This window comes from Periplaneta americana, chromosome 7 (genome assembly GCF_040183065.1).
Source record: "Periplaneta americana isolate PAMFEO1 chromosome 7, P.americana_PAMFEO1_priV1, whole genome shotgun sequence".
NCBI lineage: Eukaryota > Metazoa > Arthropoda > Insecta > Blattodea > Blattidae > Periplaneta > Periplaneta americana.
Window position 1 is genome coordinate 14253236 of NC_091123.1, and position 23975 is coordinate 14277210.

At 35.3% G+C, this 23975-nt stretch overlaps 1 protein-coding gene and 1 non-coding gene across 2 annotated transcripts in view; both read left to right on the plus strand.

Annotated features, from left to right (window-relative positions):
- Positions 1-2122: 2122 nt before the first annotated feature.
- LOC138702931 (uncharacterized) overlaps positions 2123-23975 on the plus strand; it is a 67688-nt gene continuing 45835 nt past the window's right edge. The window contains exons 1-2 of the mRNA XM_069830340.1: positions 2123-2206; positions 22831-23008. Of these exons, the coding sequence (XP_069686441.1) occupies positions 22847-23008 (162 nt within the window). The 5' untranslated portion in view covers positions 2123-2206; positions 22831-22846. The remainder of the gene's footprint in view (positions 2207-22830; positions 23009-23975) is intronic.
- Positions 7188-7261, plus strand: TRNAS-GCU (transfer RNA serine (anticodon GCU)). Its single transcript has one exon. It is a non-coding gene; the product is annotated as a tRNA-Ser (tRNA).

A 23975-nucleotide genomic window follows, 5' to 3' on the forward strand; every position in this document is an offset into this window, starting at 1 on the left:
AGAACGAAGAGAATACAAGGGGAATACAAGGAAAACAAGGGGAATACAAGTAGAAGAAGAGGAATATAAGGAGAACGAAGAGAATATAAGGGGAATACAAGGAAAACAAGGGGAATACAAGTAGAAGAAGAGGAATATAAGGAGAACGAAGAGAATACAAGGGGAATACAAGGAAAACAAGGGGAATACAAGTAGAAGAAGTGGAATATAAGGAGAACGAAGAGAATACAAGGGGAATACAAGGAAAACAAGGGGAATACAAGTAGAAGAAGAGGAATATAAGGAGAACGAAGAGAATACAAGGGGAATACAAGGAAAACAAGGGGAATACAAGTAGAAGAAGAGGAATATAAGGAGAACGAAGAGAATACAAGGGGAATACAAGGAAAACAAGGGGAATACAAGTAGAAGAAGAGGAATATAAGGAGAACGAAGAGAATATAAGGGGAATACAAGGAAAACAAGGGGAATACAAGGAAAACAAGGGGAATACAAGTATAAGAAGAGGAATATAAGGAGAACGAAGAGAATACAAGGAAAACAAGGGGAATACAAGGAAAACAAGGACAATACAAGTAGAAGAAGAGGAATATAAGGAGAACGATGAGCATACAAGGGGAATAGACGGAAAGCAAGGGGAATACAAGGAAAACAAGAGGAATACAAGGAGAATAAAGGGGGCTGTATTTTTATGTGTTGGTGAATTTTCAAATAATTATACCTCTCCATACCTAGCGAGAAGAAAAGAGGTACTGTTGCGTTAAAGATAAAAGACGTTGGTAGTACTTATTGGCGAGATGAGACGGTGATGAATCTGATGATAGTAATGGTATTGATAGTAATGATGATTTCAGTTGCGATGTTGGTAGTGGTAATAAGATGGCGGTAATTTGGCATTGCTAATGTAGATGGGTAGATAGGCCTATTGATTGTGATAGTGAGAGGGTAATTGGTGATAATGATGATGGGATAGAATGTTGACAATGAGAATGAATTTGGTCAAGTGGTAATATTCTTGTTATTTATGGCGTTGTGAAGGTTAATGAAGATAGCGATGAAGATGGTGATTATAATGATAGTTCCAGTTGTGTTGGCGGTGATGGTGGTGATGATTTAATTGATTGTCTGATAACGCTGTGTCAACTACTAGGTTATTTAGCGTCTTTGGATTTGGTGATAGCGAGATGGTATTAGTGACATGAGTTTGAGGATTCGGCATGGGATCAATTGACGTTTGCCTAGAATAACAACTTAACGTACTGTACGTCGTTTTTTCGTTTCTCCTTCGTGACAATATTATTTACCTACAACAAACACAGCGCCCTCTAGAAACATTTGAGTGTTGTTATAGGTAAAGGTAAAGGTAGCCACTTCACATGCCGTGAAGACACATGTTTGATTCGCTGTATCTCAAATTCAAAATTTTATAGTTAAGTTCTTGTTCAGAGGATGTCTCAATTAGAGAACACGTAAAAAAAAAAAAAAAAAAAAAAAAAAAAAAAAAAAAAAAAAAAAAAAACCAACGAGGTAATCATCCCAAGCGGGAATCATACCCATGCAGCCACAGTCTAGTATATACAGTCACGAAGCTTGAGTTGTGAGGGTGCTAGGAACAATAGACTGTGCTGGTACTATTACGCATTGTCTGTAATGAGGCGATATTAGTGATCCTAGTCGTGAGTAACTATCTGTGGATGCATATTTACTACGTATTGAGCTTCGTGACTGTATATACTAGACTGTGGTGCAGCCTCAGACCAGTAGGTACACACGCCTACCTGCTGATCTACGCCAGTGGCCAATCCTGATGGTCGTAGTGCCGTTGACGAGGGCGATGTGTATGATTCTTGTGGCGGTGGTAGTGAAGTTCCTCACCTGAATCTGACAGTTCCTGTCGGCTCACAGACAGGTCCCTCGCTGCACCCGATAATCCGTCTGATTTCGACCAGCTCGTGTTAGTAGATGTGTATCTGCAAGCATTGAACGCGCCTCGCGTAATGGTCCATGAGATGAATTTTTCGCTCCGGTTGGCCACGACACAGTTCGCTTCGCTCCCCTCCAACCTGCCTGTCTGAGTCTCAGCCTGGTGCCTATGCGTCTCGCGGGCCATATCGCATCCAGCCCGCGAGCAGTGAGCTGCACACCAAGCTGAGGACCTGGTTCGACACCCGGCGACGTCACCGGTCCGCACACCTGTGAGCAACAGGTGAGGCAGCAAGTAACGATCCTTCAAACGCACGATGTAGTGTCGGAGTCACCACTGAGAATCAAACCCATTCTTCTTGAGAGAGACGGACGGATGAGTCTCAGTGAGTGAGTGAGTGTGTGTGAGTGAACTAGTGTTTGAGTGTATGAGTGAGTGTGTGAATGAGCGAGTGTTTGAGTGAGTGTGTGAGTGTTTGAGTGAGTATGTGAGTGAGCGAGTGTTTGAGTGGGTGAGTGTGTGTGTGAGTGTTTGAGTGAGTGTGTGAGTGAGTTAGTGTGAGTGAGTGTTTGAGCGAGTGAGTGAGTGGGTGTTTAAGTGAGTGTGTGAGTGAGTGTTTAAGTGAGTGTTTGAGCGAGTGTGTGAGTGTTTGAGTGAGTGTTTAAGTGAGTGTGTGAGTGAGTGTTTGAGCGAGTGTGTGAGTGTTTGAGTGAGTGTGTGAGTGAGTGTTTAAGTGAGTGTTTGAGCGAGTGTGTGAGTGTTTGAGTGAGTGCGTGTGAGTGAGTGAGTGAGTGAGTGGGTGTGTGAGTGAGTGTTTAAGTGAGTGTGTGAGTGAGTGTTTAAGTGAGTGTTTGAGCGAGTGTGTGAGTGTTTGAGTGAGTTAGTGTGAGTGAGTGTTTGAGTGAGTGAGTGGGTGGGTGGGTGAGTGAGTGTTTAAGTGAGTGTGTGAGTGAGTGTTTGAGCGAGTGTGTGAGTGTTTGAGTGAGTTAGTGTGAGTGAGTGTTTGAGTGAGTGGGTGGGTGTGTGAGTGAGTGTTTAAGTGAGCGTGTGAGTGAGTGTTTAAGTGAGTGTGTGAGTGAGTGAGTGAGTTAGTATGAGTGAGTGTTTGAGTGAGTGGGTGTGTGAGTGAGTGTTTAAGTGAGTGTGTGAGTGTGTGTGAGTGTGTGAGTGAGTGAGTGAGTGAGTGAGATTTTCAGCAAGCGTACTAATGCATCTAAGTGTATGTAAATAAATGTCACTGAAACATAGTAAGTGTGAGTGTAAATGAATGAATGAGTACGTATGTGAGTATAAGACAGTCCACCGCTGTGGAGTAACGGTTAGCATGTCTGACCGTGAAACGTGCGGGCCCAAGTTCAAATTCTGGTTAGGGCAAGTTACCTGGTTGATGTTTCTTAGGTTTTTCTTCACCCAATTTTATTGAATTGCTGGGTAACTTTCAGCGTTGGACCTCAGGCTCATTTTACCATCATAATTACGCTTTCTTCCTTTAATCGTCATCATCATCATCATCATCATCAACATCATCATCTCCGTTTCTTTGTCATATTTCGGGCTTGCTCAGATGTAGACTCGGCTGCCAGACGCCGCCAAACTTGGACCCCGTGATATATGGTCTTTAATTGCTGGTGGTAGTGCTAAGTACTGTGGGGTCTTCTCTGGGTCTAACGGTATTTCATGGTAGCGGTGTTGCCTTCGTGGAAATAAAGAAATGTTGTAGGCTATAGGGGAGTTTCAGGGCGGCGTGCAGGGGAATCTGTACTGCAGAGAGCCTTAGGACATGCACACCATTCCATTCCGGGTAGTGAAATGGCCCGCGCAAGCGGCCTGCGTGTGAGGACAGCCCCTATCCTGTGCCCCTCGTGGGGACTAATATATAGCTAGAGCACCTATGTGAGTATAAGCCTAGACCATATATGTAACAGATAGGTCGGCCTTATAGGCTTTGACGTTAAACACTTTTGTCAGGTTTACTATGCTGCCATCTAGTTGTTACATAAGGAGTCACGTCATAATTCCCATTTGAATTGCATTAGCGACTGTACTGCCATCTCGTGTTCGTTTACGGCGGACGGGTGGCGATCCTGGCGGTTGTTCTCTTCAAAGTGCTTCCGATTTTAACATAGCTATGAGTTGTCTGTTACATATATGATCTAGGGTATAAGCCAATCCATGCAGATGTAAGTGTAAGCGAGTGGGTGAATGTTTGTAGGTACAATCATGAATTACTGAATATGTGAGTGTACGAAAATTTGTGTAGGCTAAGTGTGAATGCAAACGAAGAGTGAACGATCGCGAGTGAAGATGCATAAGCCTAAGGAAATATAAGCCGATTTGAGTGTAAATGTAATTGAGGCGTTCCCTGGAATAATAACTTAACATACGTTACGTCGTTTTTCCGTTTCCAGTAAATATTGAATTCTTAATGACACATCTCCCTTCTGGCAAAATACCGAGTGTGTAGAAACTTACACCCGATACTGAATGCAAGAAGTATTACCGATTATTAGTTATTACTCTTCCTCTCTTTCATTTATGTATTTATTTATTTTTATTTATTTGTTTGCTTATTTTCGAATTTATTTATTTATTTATTCGTTATTTATTTATTTATTTATTTATTTATTTATTTATTTATTTATTTATTTATTTATTTATTTATCTATTTACTCCAACGCAATGGTTACCCGAAATGTACCATAACCATAACCATGACATTAATTCTAATCACACACATCAACAGCTTCAGAAAATAATAAGAATAATACTAATAATAGTAATCCTTATACAAACGGGCATACCTTTGTACACACCTGGCATTATTTATCTCCAAAAAACATAGCGCTCTCTAGAAACATTTGAATATCGTTCTCCACAATGATGTTGTACCAGATCTAAAATGTTTGATGTTCTGTATCTCAAATTCAAGATTTCGGAGTTAAGTTCTTGTTCCCGAGAACGCCTTAATTGCAATTCTGAGTCATTGAATTTGTGAATGTAGACCAGCGGTGACCAAAACTCGAGCTGCAGTGATTACATGCGACAGACAGCCTATGAAGTAAGGAGACGGAGGGAAGGTACTTGGCATGAAAACTACAACCAGTGGTGGTTCCTGCACTAACATCTTGATCAATCCCGCGGATAAAAATCTCAAGCTTTGCTGTATCTGTAATGTCAGTGCTGCCATCAAGAGCCAGTGAATAATATACGATGTTTCTTGTTTCTTTTTTTAACCTTCCTCTTGAATAAAATCAGGAATTTTCTAAATTCTTCTCTCGATACTTGGTCGAGAAATTCGTAGTTTTTGAAAATAAAAAACTTCTTATGGACAAGTTATTTAAGCTATTTTAATCATTACTATTTTGAGAAATTCTGTTCTATTAAAAGGCTTTAGAGCACGAGCTATTTCACAGCCCATTAGATAGCTGGCTTCCTTACATTTATTTAGGTCATCTTTCTCTTCCTGGCTATGATTTAAGACATGTCAATTCCTGGCGTTTAACAGTTCGTTGGCACATAATATTCAATCACTTTTTCTACAAAATTATTATTAAATGAATAACTAATAAATAGTTACCCTCATCTAAAGATTAAGAAGATTAAAACTGAGATAAAACCTAATAATTTTATCCTTCTAGGGAGAAGATCTAAAATATCAGTATTCATGCACGTACAGAAGAATTATTGAAACACATACTTAGAGGTTAGTAATAATAATAATAATAATAATAATAATAATAATAATAATAATAATAATAATACATTATACAGCGTGGCAATGTTTCTATATAGTCCTAATTGAACCGTTGAGCAAAGTAAACATATTACATTTTGTCCAATAGAATAACAAAGAAGTTCTCCTTCTCATTCTTTACGAAACCACCTCTTACTGCTTGTAGACACAGAGTTTGTAGAGCGACATGATACCGCCACTGCTTGCCTTCAGTACGTGAATGAAACACACAGCAATGTACAGGAAACTCCTCGTACCCGTTTGAATGTCTGTGATTACACGATGTAATCACGACACCCACTTTGGTCACCCCTGATGTAGTCGAAAACATACGAACGTGGGTATAAGAGCATGAGTGAATATTGCACGTAGTACGATTGCACTTTGAAAAGTTAGAGAAGTCATGTATTGAATAGTGGCCGTACTTTGTAGTTACCGCACTAGTATCAGTTTGTACACTCCTGCACTCGGAAGTGTTCCCGCTCAGGTTCACCGTTAGGGTCACGGACTGCACTCCCGATAATGGCGGTCAGGAAGTTGAAAGACACTTGATCTAGTTGACGCAGCATACTGTCGATTTCAAGATTTCCAGAATCGTGGTTTGTGACAGTTCCTCCTGAACCATTATGTGACTACAAAGACTTTGTTGTCATCTTGACTGCATGAGGTTTCCGCCACTGTCATCCTCTGAGATGTTACTACAGGCCTACTTCCGTTCGCAGCTAAAGATCACTATAAATTTATACTTGAATTTAACCTAGCGTTATTGCCTGACAGAAACTGTTGTACGCTGGACTGCAGAAGAAATGCAGATACGAAATTATATCGTTTTCCGAGGACTTCAGCAAACATGGCGAGGTGGAAAGCTATTTTCCTGAGATTAGCTTTTTAAAACATGTAAGTACGACTTTTATAACAAATTTACGTTATTATTTAATATGAATTGATTTTAAATTATTCATATACTTTTATTTTATAACATTAATAAGAATACTGTCCCGCGCCGTGGCGTCGCCGTCTAAGGCATCCTGCCTAGGACTCGCGTTACGGAATGCGCGCTGGTTCGAGTCCTCATGGGGGAAGAAATTTTCTCACGAAATTTCGGCCGGTGCCCACCCAGCAGCGTGATGCACTTGGGGAGCTACGATAGGTAGCGAAATCCGGTTGCGAATGCCAGCTATAACGGATGGGGGGGGGGGGTGCTAACCACACGATACCTCCATTCTGATTGGATGATCGTCCACCTCTGCTTCGACATGTGGGCGTGAGGCCAGCAGCCGGCTGGTCGGTCTTGGCCCTTCACGGGCTGTAGCGCCACGGATTATTATTATTAATAAGAATACTACACGAAAATAGTGAAACTGACGTTTATAAGGTATTCGACAGCCTTCCTTATTATCCACGGATGCTGCCATTATTACAATCGATAGGCTATATACGGCCAGTTACGTTTCATATTGTATTAACAAAGCCTTCTGTGTAACTCTATTTCTATTGAATAATTGTGACGGTGACGGTGTCGTGTATAGTTCCTGGGGTAGCTCAGTCGGTAGAGCGTTCGCGCGCTAAGCGAAGGGTCCCGGGATCGATACCCGGCCTCGGAACAATTTTTCCTTGGAATTATTCAAACCTCCCTTACAGGGAGCTACTACCTGAAAGCCAGATTTGTATAAGTCTATTTCCATTGTTTCCTAAGCGAAATCTTCGTATTACCACAGTCTAGCATATACAGTCACGAAGCTCAATACGTAGCAAATATGCATCCATAGATAGTTGCTAACCACTAGGATCGCTACTATCGTCTCATTACAGACAATATGAAATAGTACCAGCACAGTCTATTGTTCCTAGTACCCTCGACAACTCAAGCTTCGTGACTGTATATACTATACTGTGGTAATACGATAATATTTCAAATCGATAGCGACATTTCCAATAATAATAATAATAATAATAATAATAATAATAATAATAATAATAATAATAATAGTAATAATAATAATAATAATAATAATAATAATAATAATGAAAGAAGATAACAAAATTATGTCGTTAACAAAATACGTATTTAAGTTGCTAACTTAATACATTAATTAACTAGCCGTACCCGTGCGCTCCGCTGCACATGTTAGAAATAAATATAAAGTAATTCCATAATTAAAATAGGACGTTTGTTCCAGGGAACATTTGTGTTTGTTAGAAGGATAAATCGTTTAATATGGTACTTGATTGAAATTGTATTTAAATAATTAAAATGTGATCATTTTGGTCCAGAGAGCACTCATTTGGTGCAATGACAATTCCTTTAACATGTTTCTTATTTGTTATTACATGCAACCGTAGTTTAATGAAGATTGACGTATCATTTAGTTATAATGTGTAAACTTTATATTACTTGCTATATGTTTCCGTTGAATTATGGCAATAACTTAATTTTAACCATTGTGTTCTACGTCTTCAGTAAATGGCGCTTGGCCCACTATGGTTCTGAACCCTTCAAATAACTTAAATAGTGATACAGCATAAACAGTGATATGTAATTATATTTCGTTCTTTTGAAAATGTAAGAATTCACGATCTCCTATGTACTGTACCATTGCCATGGAACGAATAAATGTGTTTTTTCTTCCTACTCAAAAATCTTATATTATGCACATAGGAATTACTGCAGGAATAACAACGCTACAATCTGAGGCGGCGGTGAAAACGTATTGTATTGTTATTTTAAAAGTCTATCAGACCTACCAAATTTTGCATAGAATAAAACTTATCGGAAATCATTTTTAAAGAAACTTTTGTTATGTAACATTTTTCACAAAAAAAAACAATAATAAGCGAGATATTTCGATTTAATTCAGGCCCCGTTAAATGGAGTATTTTGAATTCCATATAGCCTAAAATCTAAATTACAACGAACTTAATTTATATTTCAATTTTCATCGAAATCCGTTCAGCCATTATCGCGTGAAAAGGTAACAAACTTCCAGACAGACAGACATACAAACAAAAATGTCAAAAAAAGCTATTTTCGATCTCTGGATGAATAATTATACATGTTAACACCAATTATTTTTGGAAAAGCGAAAATTACCAGAAAAATTTCGGCTACAGATTTTTATTAGTATAGATTGGCCAGCATGGCTATGGCCTCCTGTATTATGAAATTCCCGCGTAAACATTTGACAGTAGCTGTAGGAATTATGATTAGTGAAACAGCAAAAGTAAAGAAATACCTATTTGTGATTATAAAATTTGATATTAATAAATAAACTTAACAAAAAGATCAACAGTTGCTTGCGGAAAAATATTACACTTCGTTCTTCAATACACCTACGTTAGTGACTACCGGAAGAAAAATTTTAATAATTTCAGCAAAGACACGAAAGTTTAGGCAGATTGTAACGTCTATGTAGATTGTAGATACAGAGAGAATCTTGTGTCCTGGACAGAACATTCTCCAGCGACAGGCGTGAAAGTTTCATCGAGGAAAATTGCTAACTACTATATCAATCGTAGTAAATATTTATGGATCCTTGTATGAATATTTAAGTATTTGTACAGATATCCAGTCATCACAAACATTATTTACTTTTTTCCATGGTAAATATTGCTGGTATAATTTATTTATCTCCGTGTTTGCGTGAACGCTGAAATTTAATGCTTTTTGTATCATTTTGTAAATGTTTAAAGTTAATTTTCATTGTGACTGGGAACCAAATGTTGGAATAAGAAGATTATTGGTCGCGAATAATAAAATGAACGTGGCGTAGCTCAGTGTAACGAAACAGTGAATGCGTGATGGAGGCCTGCTAACGCGGATCCCTTGCAAATCCTCTCTGTAAGCCTTTTTTGTTGTCCGTGATTTTCACATCAATGCAGATGCAAGCTGCTTTGAAGATAAATAGAAACAGGAGAATATGAATGCCGGTAAATCGCTCATACCGTCTCATTAACGAAATTGCTGAGACGACATATGCGAAATGTTTGTACCTTTTAAAATTGTCTGCTCTGAAGGAAACGCTTTTGAGAATAATGCGGTCCACGCCACATGATTTCATTTTAAGAATTTTCCTGTTGGAGACGTAATTATTTGAATAAGGACTGTTGTTCTGAGTCATAAAAATTTAAATATCTGGTATTTATTTATTTATTTATTTATCCATTTATTCATTTATTTGTCTATATATTTATTTATTTACTCACTCACGTATCTATTTATTTATTTATTTATTTCCTCACTCACTCACTCACTGACGTATTTATTTATTTATTCACTCATTCACTCACATATTTATTCATTTATTTATTTATTCATTCATTCATTTATTTATTCACTCACGTATTTATTCATTTATTTATTTATTTATTCATTCATTTATTTATTCACTCACGTATTTATTTATTTATTTACTTACTCACTCACTCACTCACTCACTCACTCACTCACTCAACGTATTTATTTATTTACTTACTCACTCAACGTATTTATTTATTCACTCACGTATTTATTTATTTATTTATTTATTTACTTACTCACTCACTCACTCACTCAACGTATTTATTTATTTAATTACTCACTCACTCAACGTATTTATTTATTTACTCACGTATTTATTTATTTATTTACTTTATCTATCTATCTATCTATCTATCTATCTATCTATCTATCTATCTATCTATCTATCTATCTATCTATCTATCTATCTATCTATCTATCTATCTATCTATCTATCTATCTATCTATCTATCTATCTATCTATCTATCTATCTATCTATCTATCTATCTATCTATCTATCTATCTATCTATCTATCTATCTATCTATCTATCTATCTATCTATCTATTTAATTATTTATTCATTCATGATTCATTTATTTATTTATTTATTTATTTTGTGTGTTTATTTATTTATCTATTTATTTATTTATTTATTTATTTATTTACAGTCTACGAACACATAATGCGCAAAAGACATTGTCTTAACATTACATGACAAAAATGCATAACATTAAGATTCAACATTTGTAACATCACAATAGAATTCACTAAAATTATAGTAGGACTTACTTACCAACCATTCCAATAGGTTTTTCTTAACAAGTTTCTGTTAAAACCAAAAATAAAATGAGGAAATTTATTCGACACTTTCATTGCCATCATTAAAAAATTCTATTTTGTTTTAGACAATTTTGTCATGGGAAAATGTATCTTTTTGTGCTGCCTTATGTCATAATTTTGAATATGTTCTCTTACAATAAAATCATTAAAATTATCCTTTACAAATAATAATAATAAATATAAAATATACAAACAAGTAACTGTTAACATCCTTTCATTTGAAGAGAGTGGTCGACAATGTTCATTATTAGAAGAATTAGTGATTATTCTAATTGGCCTTTTTTTTTTTTTTTTGTAATTTAAATACTTTGTCAATATGAGGACTATCTCCCCACAAAATAATCCCATACTTTAAAAAACTATAAAAATAGGCATAGTATGCAGTTTTAATACGTTTAAGGGAACAAAATTCTTAAAGCTTTTTAGCAAATACAATATTCTGGACAATTGGATACATAAATGATCAACATGGTATTCCCAGGTTAATTTAGAATCAACAACAATACCCAACATGTTAAAATTATTGGTGTTACTAGTACTATTGCTATTAGATAAGGTAAATGAAATAGTTTCTGTTTCAGATTCATTCAAAATTAAATCGTTTGCAATGAGCCAAGTATTATCTTCAGAAAGATATGTCTTCGTTTCATTCTCTAATGCATTAATGTTCCTGTTGCAATTGAAAATAGTGGTATCATCAGCATATTGCACTATAATAGTATGGATGTGAAAACCAATGTAATTAATTGTAATTAAAAAAATATAGGACCAAGTACTGATCCCTGTGGAACACCATGTTGAATAAATCTAATAGTAGATCTTTCATTGTTAATATCAATACATTGTTTACGTAAGGTTAGATAGAAAGTAAATAATTTCAATTCATTACCAATAATACTGCAAAATTTTAGTTTATCCAATAACATATTATGTTCAGTAAAATCAAAGGCCTTAGTTAAACCACAGAAAGTGAAACTCAGAGATTTACCGTCTTCAAAAGCTGCTAACTCTTTCTTGATTAAATTGGATACTGCATTGGCTGTATTAAAACCACCCTTAAAGCCATATTGGTTATAATGAAAGATATTACTGAGTTCAAAATAATCGCATTGTTTCATTTCATACTATGTCTTCTGTAAAAAAAAGTGTCATGAAGAGACACATCCTGCGTCATTATATGTTAGTGCATTCCGAAACAATATTTAGTTTCTCATGTTATCAGATAGCCTACATTCCTCTCTACGCGACATACCTATCCACATTCCTGCATTATACGTTACATTCCAACTACGTCATCATCTCGCTCCGCAAACACATACATAATGATACACATACAAACACAAACTGGAAAATTCACATGGAACAACTATGCATAGGTTTATGAGAAAAGAAATAAAGAAGGAAAGAAGGGGGAAAGGATATAAGAAACAAAGAAATAAATACTGAAAGAAAAAGGGAATAATTAATAATTGTCACATAATTATATGCACTGTAAAGATCAAAGTACTGGGCATAGGGATTTAATATGGAAAATAAAATCACTTGTAAATACTCCCTCCCTCTTTGTTCCACAGGAAAATATTGTAAGGAAAAATGTTAAGAGACTGAAAATACATCTAAATGCACTAAAAACTATTTTGTTTTCTAATAAGTTCAGAGAATGGCCTGGGTAGCGCAGTCGATATAGCCCTGGCCTTCTGTGCTCGAGGTTGCTGGTTCGATCCTGGCCCAGGTCGATGGCATTTAAGTGAGCTTAAATGCGACAGGCTCATGTCAATAGATTTATAGGCATGTAAAAGAACTCCTGCGGGACAATATTTCGTCACATCGGCGACGCTGATACGTATAACTTCGGCAGTTGCGAGCGTCGTTAAATAAACTATAATTTAGTAATAACTAATAAGTTCAGAGGACTTAATTAAATAAAATTCTAAACATTTATAGTCAACTGGCAAATTCAAAATGTGAAATCGGTAAACTGTTGTGTACGAAACTTCAAACAATGTTGGATAAAAATGTTGATTTTACACTGTAATTAAATTGGTGGATATTTTTACAAATACCTTAATACAGTCAATTTGGCTGTCAGAATGTCAATTAGGCCTATTTCAGATATGCTCCTGTCGTTTCAGCGGATGTAGAACGTACTTTCTCTAGGTATAAGACATATCTGACGGATAATAGAAAGTATTTTACTTTTTTGTACGATCGTGTTTTTGTTGTAATTACAGCTATTGTAGTTAGGCCTTGAAAGTTAGAAATCCCACACAGAAATAATAATAATAATAATAATAATAATAATAATAATAATAATAATAATAATAATAATAATGTTTTATTTTCGCTGGCAGAGTTAAGGCCATAAGGCCTTCTCTTCCACTCAACCAGCCTTAATCAATACAATACATAAATTTAAATTACAAATATTTACACTACACTTAAAAGGTTCTCCAGCAATATTCTTCACTACACATTTATTTAAATTTAGATAAATCTATAAGGTAAAGTAGTAACTTAATTTATGAGCTAATTTAATTAAATGAATTATAATTAATTTAATATTTGTGGTTTTCTGTTAACGAACAGTGACGTGCATTATGCAAACCAAGATTTCAGGTATAACTCCCTGTAAAGTTGATTTGAATAATTTCGAGGGAAAACCACAATTTAAGTCACACGGAGTTAGTGTGCACTCGAAGTTGGTTGCTTGACGGTTGTCAGCCCACTTTGAGGTCTGTGGATATAGAGGGAAAAATTGGATCGGTGTCGGTTAGAGTTCCCGAGTAGCTCAGTGGTAGAGCGTTGGTACGTTAAACCAAAGGTCTCGGGTTCGATACCCGGCTCCGGAACAATTTTTCCCTCGAAATTATTCAAATCAACTTTACAAGGAGTTATGCCTAAATCTTGGTTTGCATAGCAAATTGTTGGCTCATGCTATTCTGAAATACAATTAACACTTTCTGAAATAATTGATAACTTCTGAAATAAAAATCACTAATCTGAAATACAAATGGCGCTTTCTGAAATACAATTCACGAATCTGAAATACTGATTATGCTTTCTGAAATATAATTGATTATCCATCTTGAATCTTACGTACACTACTTTTAACACTTAAATATAAATTACTGGTTGCTTGGCAAATTTACTCGTGTTAAATTACATAAACAACTGTGACTTACAGCTGTTTCGGTGATTCTTCACACCATCAACACGCAAATGCATCCCCACAACAGGCAGCGAAGTTCGAGATGACGCCGAGATCTAGTAGGCTCTGAGGATGGTGTGAAGAAGCACCGAAACAGCTGTAAGCCACAGTTGCTTATGTAATTTAACCCTCCAATTAATTTTTCAAATTCTTCTAAAATTGATATTAATTATTATTTCATTACAGATAATTCACATAAAACACAGGATGGTTATAGTGATCCATACAGTTGTTAACTATGCAGTTGTCATATTTTAAACGACGTGAGTACTTTTAAATATCCAATCCGATTACAATTTACATTTGATAATTCCCATCTCTATTCGTATTTTTTATATATTTCAGATACATTCACCACTCATTGGACTGAACAAGTGTTCCACATATTATGAAGTTTAATTACTACATGGTTTTTAACATTATTTAAGTTTATTACCTGTAATATTACATTTTAATAATGGAGATGTCCTATACATAATTAATTTTAAATAGTACTCACCACCAATAGCTACGTATATGACATTGAGATATTATATAACTCTGCCTGAGGATGCCTGAATAGGCGAAAACGTTCGCAATTTTGTAATTCATGTATATAAACTTAATGACTATAAACTAAGTCATTATTTTACTTTGATTTGTCATTGACTGAGTAATAAAATATTATATTGTATTCATTTATAGAAATTGACAATCTGAATATTCCATCATGCTTTCTAAGTTAACGAGTAAGTTTGCCAGTCAACCAATCATTTACAATTGATTAATCTAAAATACAAATGACGCTTTTTGAAATTAAATTGACCAGTTCTGAAATACATGTGGAAAAGGTGTTGTCGAGCGTGCGCACAAGCATTTTGTAAACACAACTCTAATTCGATCCAGCGTAGCCTATAACCAATACTTTTTTCAGCCCTTGTGATCAGTTGCTAGCGCAGATGAAGTGATAATTCCATTCATCTTACAACAGAGACTACGCTACAATTCGCAGTGAGTCTATGTTTTCAATATTATCGAGTTGTGGCACTTAGCCCTTTAGCAATTCGCTTCCTCCTCCTGTTAAACGTATAACTAGCGCTTTAACGTATGGAATTGTTATATCGAGAGCTTGGATGTGAATTACTTACCAGCAAGTTGTCGCAGTGGCATCACGCACTGCTGGAGCTTTGATGCTCCTGTTTTGGTTCGCAGAAGATTCAGTACAGTCACTTGCAAATGTGAGTAAGCACTGTCAGTATGTGTCACATTCATACATAAATTTATTGTGCTGGATATGCGATTATTAGCAAAAAGGAATCGAAAGTAATAAAAATTAGCCACCCTCCCCCACATGTTTTACCTACTGCAACGACATTATTATCGTTTTTCATTTCCATGTCAGTGAAAATAGGTCAGGCAATTATTTCGTTGAAAGCGTATATTCAAGTTAAAGAAACGATAAGAAAAATCTGTTCCTCCTTTCACTCTTTGAGTCGCTTGAGAAACTTCTTGCCCCAGCAACTAAAACTTACCCTAGTACAAACCCTAGTAATGCCGCACTTCGATTATTGTGACGTTTTGTTAAGTGATCTAAGTTCTGAACTGTCAGTCAAGTTACAGCGAGCTCAGAATATGTGCATCAGATACGTGTGCAACATCCGACGATATGATCACATATCACCGTCCTTCGCAAGTCTCTCGTGGCTCCGACTTAAAGAACGCAGAACTTTACACTCTTTGTCTTTACTCTTTCGAATTCTGCACACCTCAACACCAAATTACCTTTCGTCTCGTTTCTCTTATCTATATTCTAACCACGACGTAAATACCAGATCACTTATCTGTGGCACGCTAAATATACCTCTTCATAGAACATCTTGTTATTCCTCATCTTTTACAATATCCACCTCGCGTCAATGGAATTCCTTGTCACAAAGTATTAGGGGCTGCAAGACAATAAACACCTTTAAGAACAGCTTAAAAGATAACCTTATTAGCATTTCACTCCAATCATACTGATTTAAAATATTACAGACTACACTGTTGCTTTTTTTCTTTAGACATCATCCTGATTGTGCTGCATTTTCAAAATTGTCTCATAATAATCTCTTTCTATTATCTAATATAATTTGAAATATATTAACATTCTATGTATTTTAGTTTAATTCTGCTACACAGTTTATTTCAGTGTTTAATTAATAGTTCATAGTATTTTGTTGTTTAATTCGTAAATAACTCTTGTATACATGTAACTCTCATCTAAATCAAATTGTTGAATTCTTTGTAAGTTCATGCATATGTATATACACTTTTTGCTGGTTGTGTGGAAGAGAAGGCCTTACGGCCTTAACTCTGCCAGCTAAAATAAATCATTATTATTATTATTATTATTATTATTATTATTATTATTATTATTATTATATTAAGGTTTTCAACAAGAACGCCTCTGTTAGTCTTTTTTTTTTTTTTTTTTTTTCGTTTAAATCCAAGACACTTGATGAACCTTCTCAAGACTGAAGAAAGTACACTTGAAAAAGTTGTTTTTCTTTCAGTTGTCCTAACAATCTCTTCTTGGCTGGCACAGAACTTTCTTGAACTTGCAAGTTGTAGATTATAATGAGTGTTCCGACTAAATCAGTTTTTACAATTTTCCTAGGGAATGTTATGTTAGAATAATTTGCATTGTTTCGAATTTGTACTTATATGTGCAATCGCTACTTTACATTACAGGGTCGTGTTGCTGCGAGGTTGCGGCTAGGTCGATGTTTCCCACAAAAATGTTTGATGACTTTACCTCTAATGCACCGTACAACACGCAATAACACGAACGAGTTACGTAATACAGTATGTTCAACCAGCAGAATGTACTTCATGATTGCACACTATGGAAGATTATCAACAGTAATCTCACTAGACGTTTTGATTTATCTAGAGAAAATCAAAACTCGAGTGGGATTTAATTGACTATTACACGATTAGAAGAAAGTATATAAAGATTAGAAGTAACGAAGTACTCCAATACAATAAAATATTAATTGACTTACGAAAATACAACTGTCTTCAAATCTATTATTGTACCATCTCAACATTGCAAATATTACGCTAGATGCATGCTAGATGGCAGTAGTAAGCAATGCCTTCTCGTCGAGAAGTTCTCGATCTATTATACACGACGGCAATGTTACTAGTCAAGAAGACTTTGTTGATTCAGTTTCATTTTTATTAAAATGCAACATTCCATTTCACTTATCCGAATCCCAGTAATCAACGTCACTTGACAGATGATTTTCAATAAATCTTAATATTAAACAATCTCTGATACGTGACTATCCATAATACCATATAGCAGAAGCTATAACATAACCTAACTAATATACACAAGTGTTAGAAAAGTTTTAATTAACGACGATGACATAAAAAATAAACATGAATAATTTTAAAAGGAATAATTATTGAATGTACAATTTTCAAATTTGAATGTGGTTGGTGGTTCAATTGATGTTATATTGGACGTGTGCGTAATAGAAGTGAACTCGTTGATTTAGGCCTACATGGTGTATTCAACTTATTCAGAATTTCCGAATGAATAATTTTAAAAGGAATAATTATTGAATGTACAATTTTCAAATTTGAATGTGGTTGGTGGTTCAATTGATGTTATATTGGACGTGTGCGTAATAGAAGTGGAACTCGTTGGTTTAGGCCTACATGGTGTATTCAATTTATTCAAGATTTCCGAATGGTGCTCTTCATTTATTTGTAAATCGGATTTCAGAAGATGCATAGGTGTGATCAGTGATTTTTATTAATTCTTGTTCTTGAATGCCAATGCGAGTCATATTTGAAACTGCTGTGCATCGACTGGAGTGGTTTGTAATTTTATATATATATTTTTTTGACGTCCAGACCAGCGCAGTTTCAAATATTGGCAAACAAAGAAACAAATGCTAGGGACGCGATAAAATTAAACAAATGCTAGGGACGCGATAAAATTGTGCGATAAGCAGCCATGATTGGTTGAAATACGTCCTTTCGTACCGTTTTATTGGTCAAAAGTAGTATGACGTAGTAAGAGTGTAATAGTCAAGATAACTACATTACACACTGTGTACTCTACTGCTAAGTAATTACACAGGGACATCATTTTATTTTTACTTCAATTTTCATTGTACCTGAGTTTTTTAATGTACTTCACTCCCACCCCTTCTACTAATGAAGTTCCAACTGTCCTCCACACAGAACCAAGGTCGCATATAGTAAACAGCAGTGAGTTAGTATAGTTCTTTCCAGAAATATGTTCGCGTTTTCCAGTGATGAAAGAGTTTTCAATATTGAATCATGTTTTCGCACAGGTAGTGTCGTCCGTTTGCTTACGTCGCACGATTTCTCCCACCTGCTACTGCTCACCCCTCTGTAAAGGCTAGTGGTTGGGCTGTCTTAGCTCTTTTCTGAAAACATTAATTTCTGTTAGGAATTGGACGTCTACGTAATGTTATACAACTGTTTAAAATAACTTAAATAAAAGGTCCTCGTTAAGTAATTAACTGTCACGTGATTTCCCCCCTTTCTACGATCCTGCGACATAACCACTTGGACGGACAGTAGATAGCATGTCTGAGTAATTTTATCTGTACGGGTCGGGCAGAAGTGGAAGTAGAGTAGGTACAGAATTATTTCAACATGAGTTACTAGTACGAAGGACGAAACTGGTAATTGGAATTAGATGCAATAGTCTATAGTGCGATAATAGGCACAAAAGAACCGAAGCCTGTATCGAAACGAACGGCCACCATTTTCAAAATTGTATTTAAATATCCATATTATGATTATTTTTCAATTTAACTTCATTTTCTAAATTGTACGCTAATGTGCTGTAGACAGTATAATATACACTGCATAATGAATACTTTCGTATGATAGCTCAGTTCATGAGTAAAAACACTCATTGTTAATACTGTACTGTATTTTGATTAAACAAAAACCTAATGATAATTATCTAACTCAAAATCGCGATATTTCTTAGTTTACGTAAATGGATGAACTACTTTTCCCTCCTATACCTAGTAAAGTGATTTGTTTGTAGTTTACGCCAGTATCATCGAACTCCAGTCATGGAACGGGGTAGCAACGGCGTTTCCGGTTCTCAACCGTTAATCCAAATGTATAGCCAGGTTAATATTAATATTAAAAATGTTAGTAAAAATAAAATGATGTCCCTGTATACTCTGTTACTACTTCAACATCCTTTACTGGTTTCTATACGTAACCATGTTATTACAGTTTATAATATAGATTCGCTTATTACATCCAAATTCTACTGATGTTACATACAGTTTGTAACCTACATTTTTAATAACCGTACATGTTATATTTTATCAACATTTTAGTATGTTTTGTTAATCTTCGTTTAAATGCATGTTTAAGGGTAGAATGTTAAATTAACCAGATTTATAAAGTGTTCATTGTGTGTTATGCACTGTTACTAGAACTGATGATGCCATTTTGTGGAAAAAACGTTCGTCTCTTGTAAGTTCTATAATATATTCCATTTTTATGTCATAATTTAATGGCTTGATGGTTTATAACAAGCGATAAGTAATTTGACGAAAATAAACGTATATAGATATATTCAGTTTGCATTGACCCTGAAGATAGACGCATTCCCAAACCCACACCGGTTGACTACACTAAGATTTGCTGCATACCCAGGTTTCGAACAGACAAACCCCACTCGTCCCTAGGCCAGCCCCCTCCTTGCGTCGCCAGCCGCGTTCGGAAATTCTATGGAATGATGACGAAATGGAGAAATGTTGACCGAATGATGTAAATGCCTAATATGGGGAAACAGGAGAACATAAAAAAAACCAAACTTGGACCTTGTCCGCCACAAGTGTCACTATGGATGTTTCATGAAAAATCTCAAGCCTGACTGGGACTTGAACCAGGGCCGCCTACGCAGGGGTAAAATGTATAATTTGATAATTTTGAATATAGAATTGTTATACAATATTACTTATATTGAAAGTAATCAATATTGTACAGTCCGCGTCACCGTTTTTGGCGTGTAAAATAAGTAATGGAAACGTTAAATACGAGTGTTTTACATTTATCGCAATCAGTCTGACAACCGTGTTTGACAAATGGCTGATGTGACGTGTGTAGGAAGTATACCATTCTTAACTACACTAGCAACATGCTCACAAACTGGGCAATGTATATCTAGGACATACGCCAAAAACGCTGGCCCCAGCTATAATTCAATAATTTACACTATAGAGGCGGGGACAAAAATCCTAAATGAATAATTTACTGAAACGTTTAACATTAGTTCTACGATTTTAAAGAAATTTGAAATCGTCATGTTGCGTTTCATTCTGTAGTTCAGGAGAAATCGGTATAGGTACACAAGCTGGCTGAAGAATGACTCATCTGATATCAGGGTCCGAATTCTCGAAATACAATGCCGTAGCTGTGCATAGCTGAATGAGGCAGTAAACATCGGGCCCGACTGGTATTCAAACGACCGCGTTGTTCCGTTTTCTAGCGCTGGCTTCAATTAAAATATCGCTCTCCGCATTAAAAGCCCCGGACCGGATGGTGTACAGTATTGAATGCGTGCATGTCTGTCGGGAATGTCTTGCTTAGCTCACTGCGGTCAGCCAGGCAATGTTTACAGTACGCTCGTTCCGTGTTACACTTCGCATAACAATCTGCTACCCACAGCTCTGAAATCTCGTTCAAGTTCTCTATGGTTTTATCCATCGTAGGTAGTATTATTTTGTCGTGTGTTACTAGAGAAAAAAATCGTTTCTGTTAATCCATTGATGTAAGGAATACTAATAATTAACTGATAATCAAAATAACATACGTTTCACGTATTTATTTATTTATTTGCTTGTTTATTTATTTATTTGTTTCCTTGTGTATTTACTTATTTATTTATATACTTATTTATTTTATTCGTTTATTTGTTTGTTAATTTATTTGGTTATGTACTTAGTTATTTGTCTATTTATTTATTTGTTTAATTAATTTTTATTTATTTTATTTATTTGTTTATTTATTTAGTTATTTACTTATTTATTTGTACGTTTATTTATTTATTTAATTAATTAATTTGTTTATTTATTTAGTTATTTGTTTATTTGTTGTTTTTTCTTTATTTATTTTATTTATTTTTATTTATTTATTCTTTTACTTACTTATTTAATTATTTATTTGTTTATTTTATTTATTTATTTTTTCTTTATTTATTTAATATTATTTATTTATTTTTATTTGTTTATTCTTTTACTTACTTATTTAATTATTTATTTGCTTATTTTATTTATTTATTTTTTCTTTATTTATTTAATATTATTTATTTATTTTTATTTGTTTATTCTTTTACTTACTTATTTAATTATTTATTTGTTTATTTTATTTATTTATTTTTTCTTTATTTATTTAATATTATTTATTTATTTTTATTTGTTTATTCTTTTACTTACTTATTTAATTATTTATTTGTTTATTTTATTTATTTATTTTTTCTTTATTTATTTAATATTATTTATTTATTTTTTATTTGTTTAATTAATACTTTTGTTTGTTTCTTTATTTAGTTATACTTGTTTGTTTATTTATTTATTTTATTTATTTACTTTTTATTTCTTCATTTATTTATTTTATTTATTTATTCGTTTGTTTGTTTATTTGTTTAATTAATTATTTATTTATGTATTCATTTTATTTATTTGATTATTTACGTGTTTATTTCTTTATTTATTTTCTAATTTATTTCTCTTTTTTTTTGGTCTCTTATTTTATTTATGTCTTATCTAATTTTTTGTTTGTTTGTTTAAAAACACTCAATCATACTAGATTTAATGTAGTGAAACCTGGTGTCTCGATTTCACCAGTGATTTCTTTTGTCCACTGTTGCTAAACCACTGAACCGAAACAAATGTCAATGGTGGGGTTATGCAGCAAAAGGACTAAAGTTTGTTATGCATCACTACCTTCCCTTAGTTCTACAACTAAAGAACCCTGCCCCACACCACATCTACACAGGTAACAGTGACAGACCATGTAGGGGGAGACGTCAAGGTGGTAATCCCATTCTTGTCAAACCCTATCAAGGTTGTCTTGTGTGACGTACCTGATTGCTGTGATAGTGCACCTTCTCAATTCGGCCAACGTTGTTGGAAGTGAAGGTGTGTAAACATTGCCCTTGACAAAACTCCACAGAAAGAAATATGTGAAATCCGGTGAACGGGGTGGCCATGTGCAGAAGCTGTTGCACGACCAATCCATCGACCTCGTGGGTGTTGATTTAGGAAAATTGGCTAATGCCACAACTCACGGACGCGGAAGAACGCAGAGGTTCATTTTCTAACAAGACGGAGCCTCTTCACATTAGCATACGGAGGTCCAGAGGTATCTACAGTAAATCAACATCTATCAGGTCGACGGATTGGTCGTGCAACGTAGGCAGACAGCACTTTCTGTACATGGCCTCTCCGTTCACCGGATTTTACAGTGTGTGATTTCTTTCTATGGGGTTTGTGAAGGACAATGTTTACATGCCTTTACTTCCAGCGCGTTGGCTGAATTGAGAAGGCGCATTAACACAGCAATCAGAAACGTCACACAAAACATGCTTGATAGGGTTTGGCAAGACTGGGATCACCGCCTGGACGTCTGCTGTAGTACATCGAGTGCATCTAATGTCAGTATATAAAACTTCTAACTTCCCACTTTGAAATGATGGTAAGATCATGTATTTATGTTCAATATTGTTGAAAATATAGCCTTCTGAAATCGTCCAATAATTTGTATGATAAATTTTGCGATTCGTCCTGAACCAAGTTTTTGTATGTTCCGCAGGTTCTTCGTTCTGCAAATGGTCCAGACTTCGCATCCCGTGTGGGGCAATAGGAGCTGCCTTCGTTTCGGCATCTACAGCGACACCTTGGACGAGGACGCGACGGGCGGGGTTCGAGCGAGGGACCGGCGCCTGCGCGTCGGGATCGTGGCAGGCATGCTACTCGTCACCACACTCCTGGTGAGTTGATCTTACTTTAAACTCAAAATGGCGGGTGTTTGGTTACAACAGCTGTCGTCCGCATAGTTGTGAGATATCAGATCGTGGTAGAACAATTGAAGGACTGTCTGCAAAAAGGGAGGGGCACCACTTTTTGGTGAAATTAATGTTTTGTTTGTTTAATGAGCTATCTGCAGAGTGAACCGTAAGTATTGTCGTTAATTTCAAGGGGTTATTCTGTGAGATACTTCAAACAAAAAAAGTTTAATATTTTTCTCGTTTTTGCTTCCTTTTGAGATAAAAATTATTTCATATTAAACATAACATAGCGTATTTTGGGAAAGCCATTGATTTAATTCTTTCTCATGAAATTTCGGCCAGTGTATGAGACCGGTGCCCACCCAGCATCGTGATGCACTTGGGTAGCGAAATCCGGTTACGCAAACCAGCTATAACGGCTGGGGGGATCATCGAGCTAACCACACGATACCTCCATTCTGATTGGATGATCGTCCACCTCTGCTTCGGCATGTGGCCGTGAGGCCAGCGGCCGGCTGGTCGGTCTTGGCCCTTTGTGGGTTGTAGCGCCACGGATTATTATTATTATTAAAATTTTTATTATTATTATTGTTATTATTATTATTATTATTAGTATTATTATTATTATTGTGAATTTCTTTCAAATCAACAATAGGATTTTATTCTTCCAACAATAATTCCTTTCTACAATTCACCTTAAATTCTCTCGTCAACAATTGGATTTTCACTCAACACAATATTCGTTATAGCACTCCACCGATGACAATGACAATTTACTTGGACTATTACGAACAACAATGAACTGTTAATCTTAACTAATATTTACAAAGCACTATTTACAAATCAGAACTATCAGTTCTCAGTTCACAGGTCTTCTAGCTCAGTCACTCGAGTTCACAGTATCTCGAACCACAGACCTTCAGAGACAGTTCACTGTACTCGAACTCAG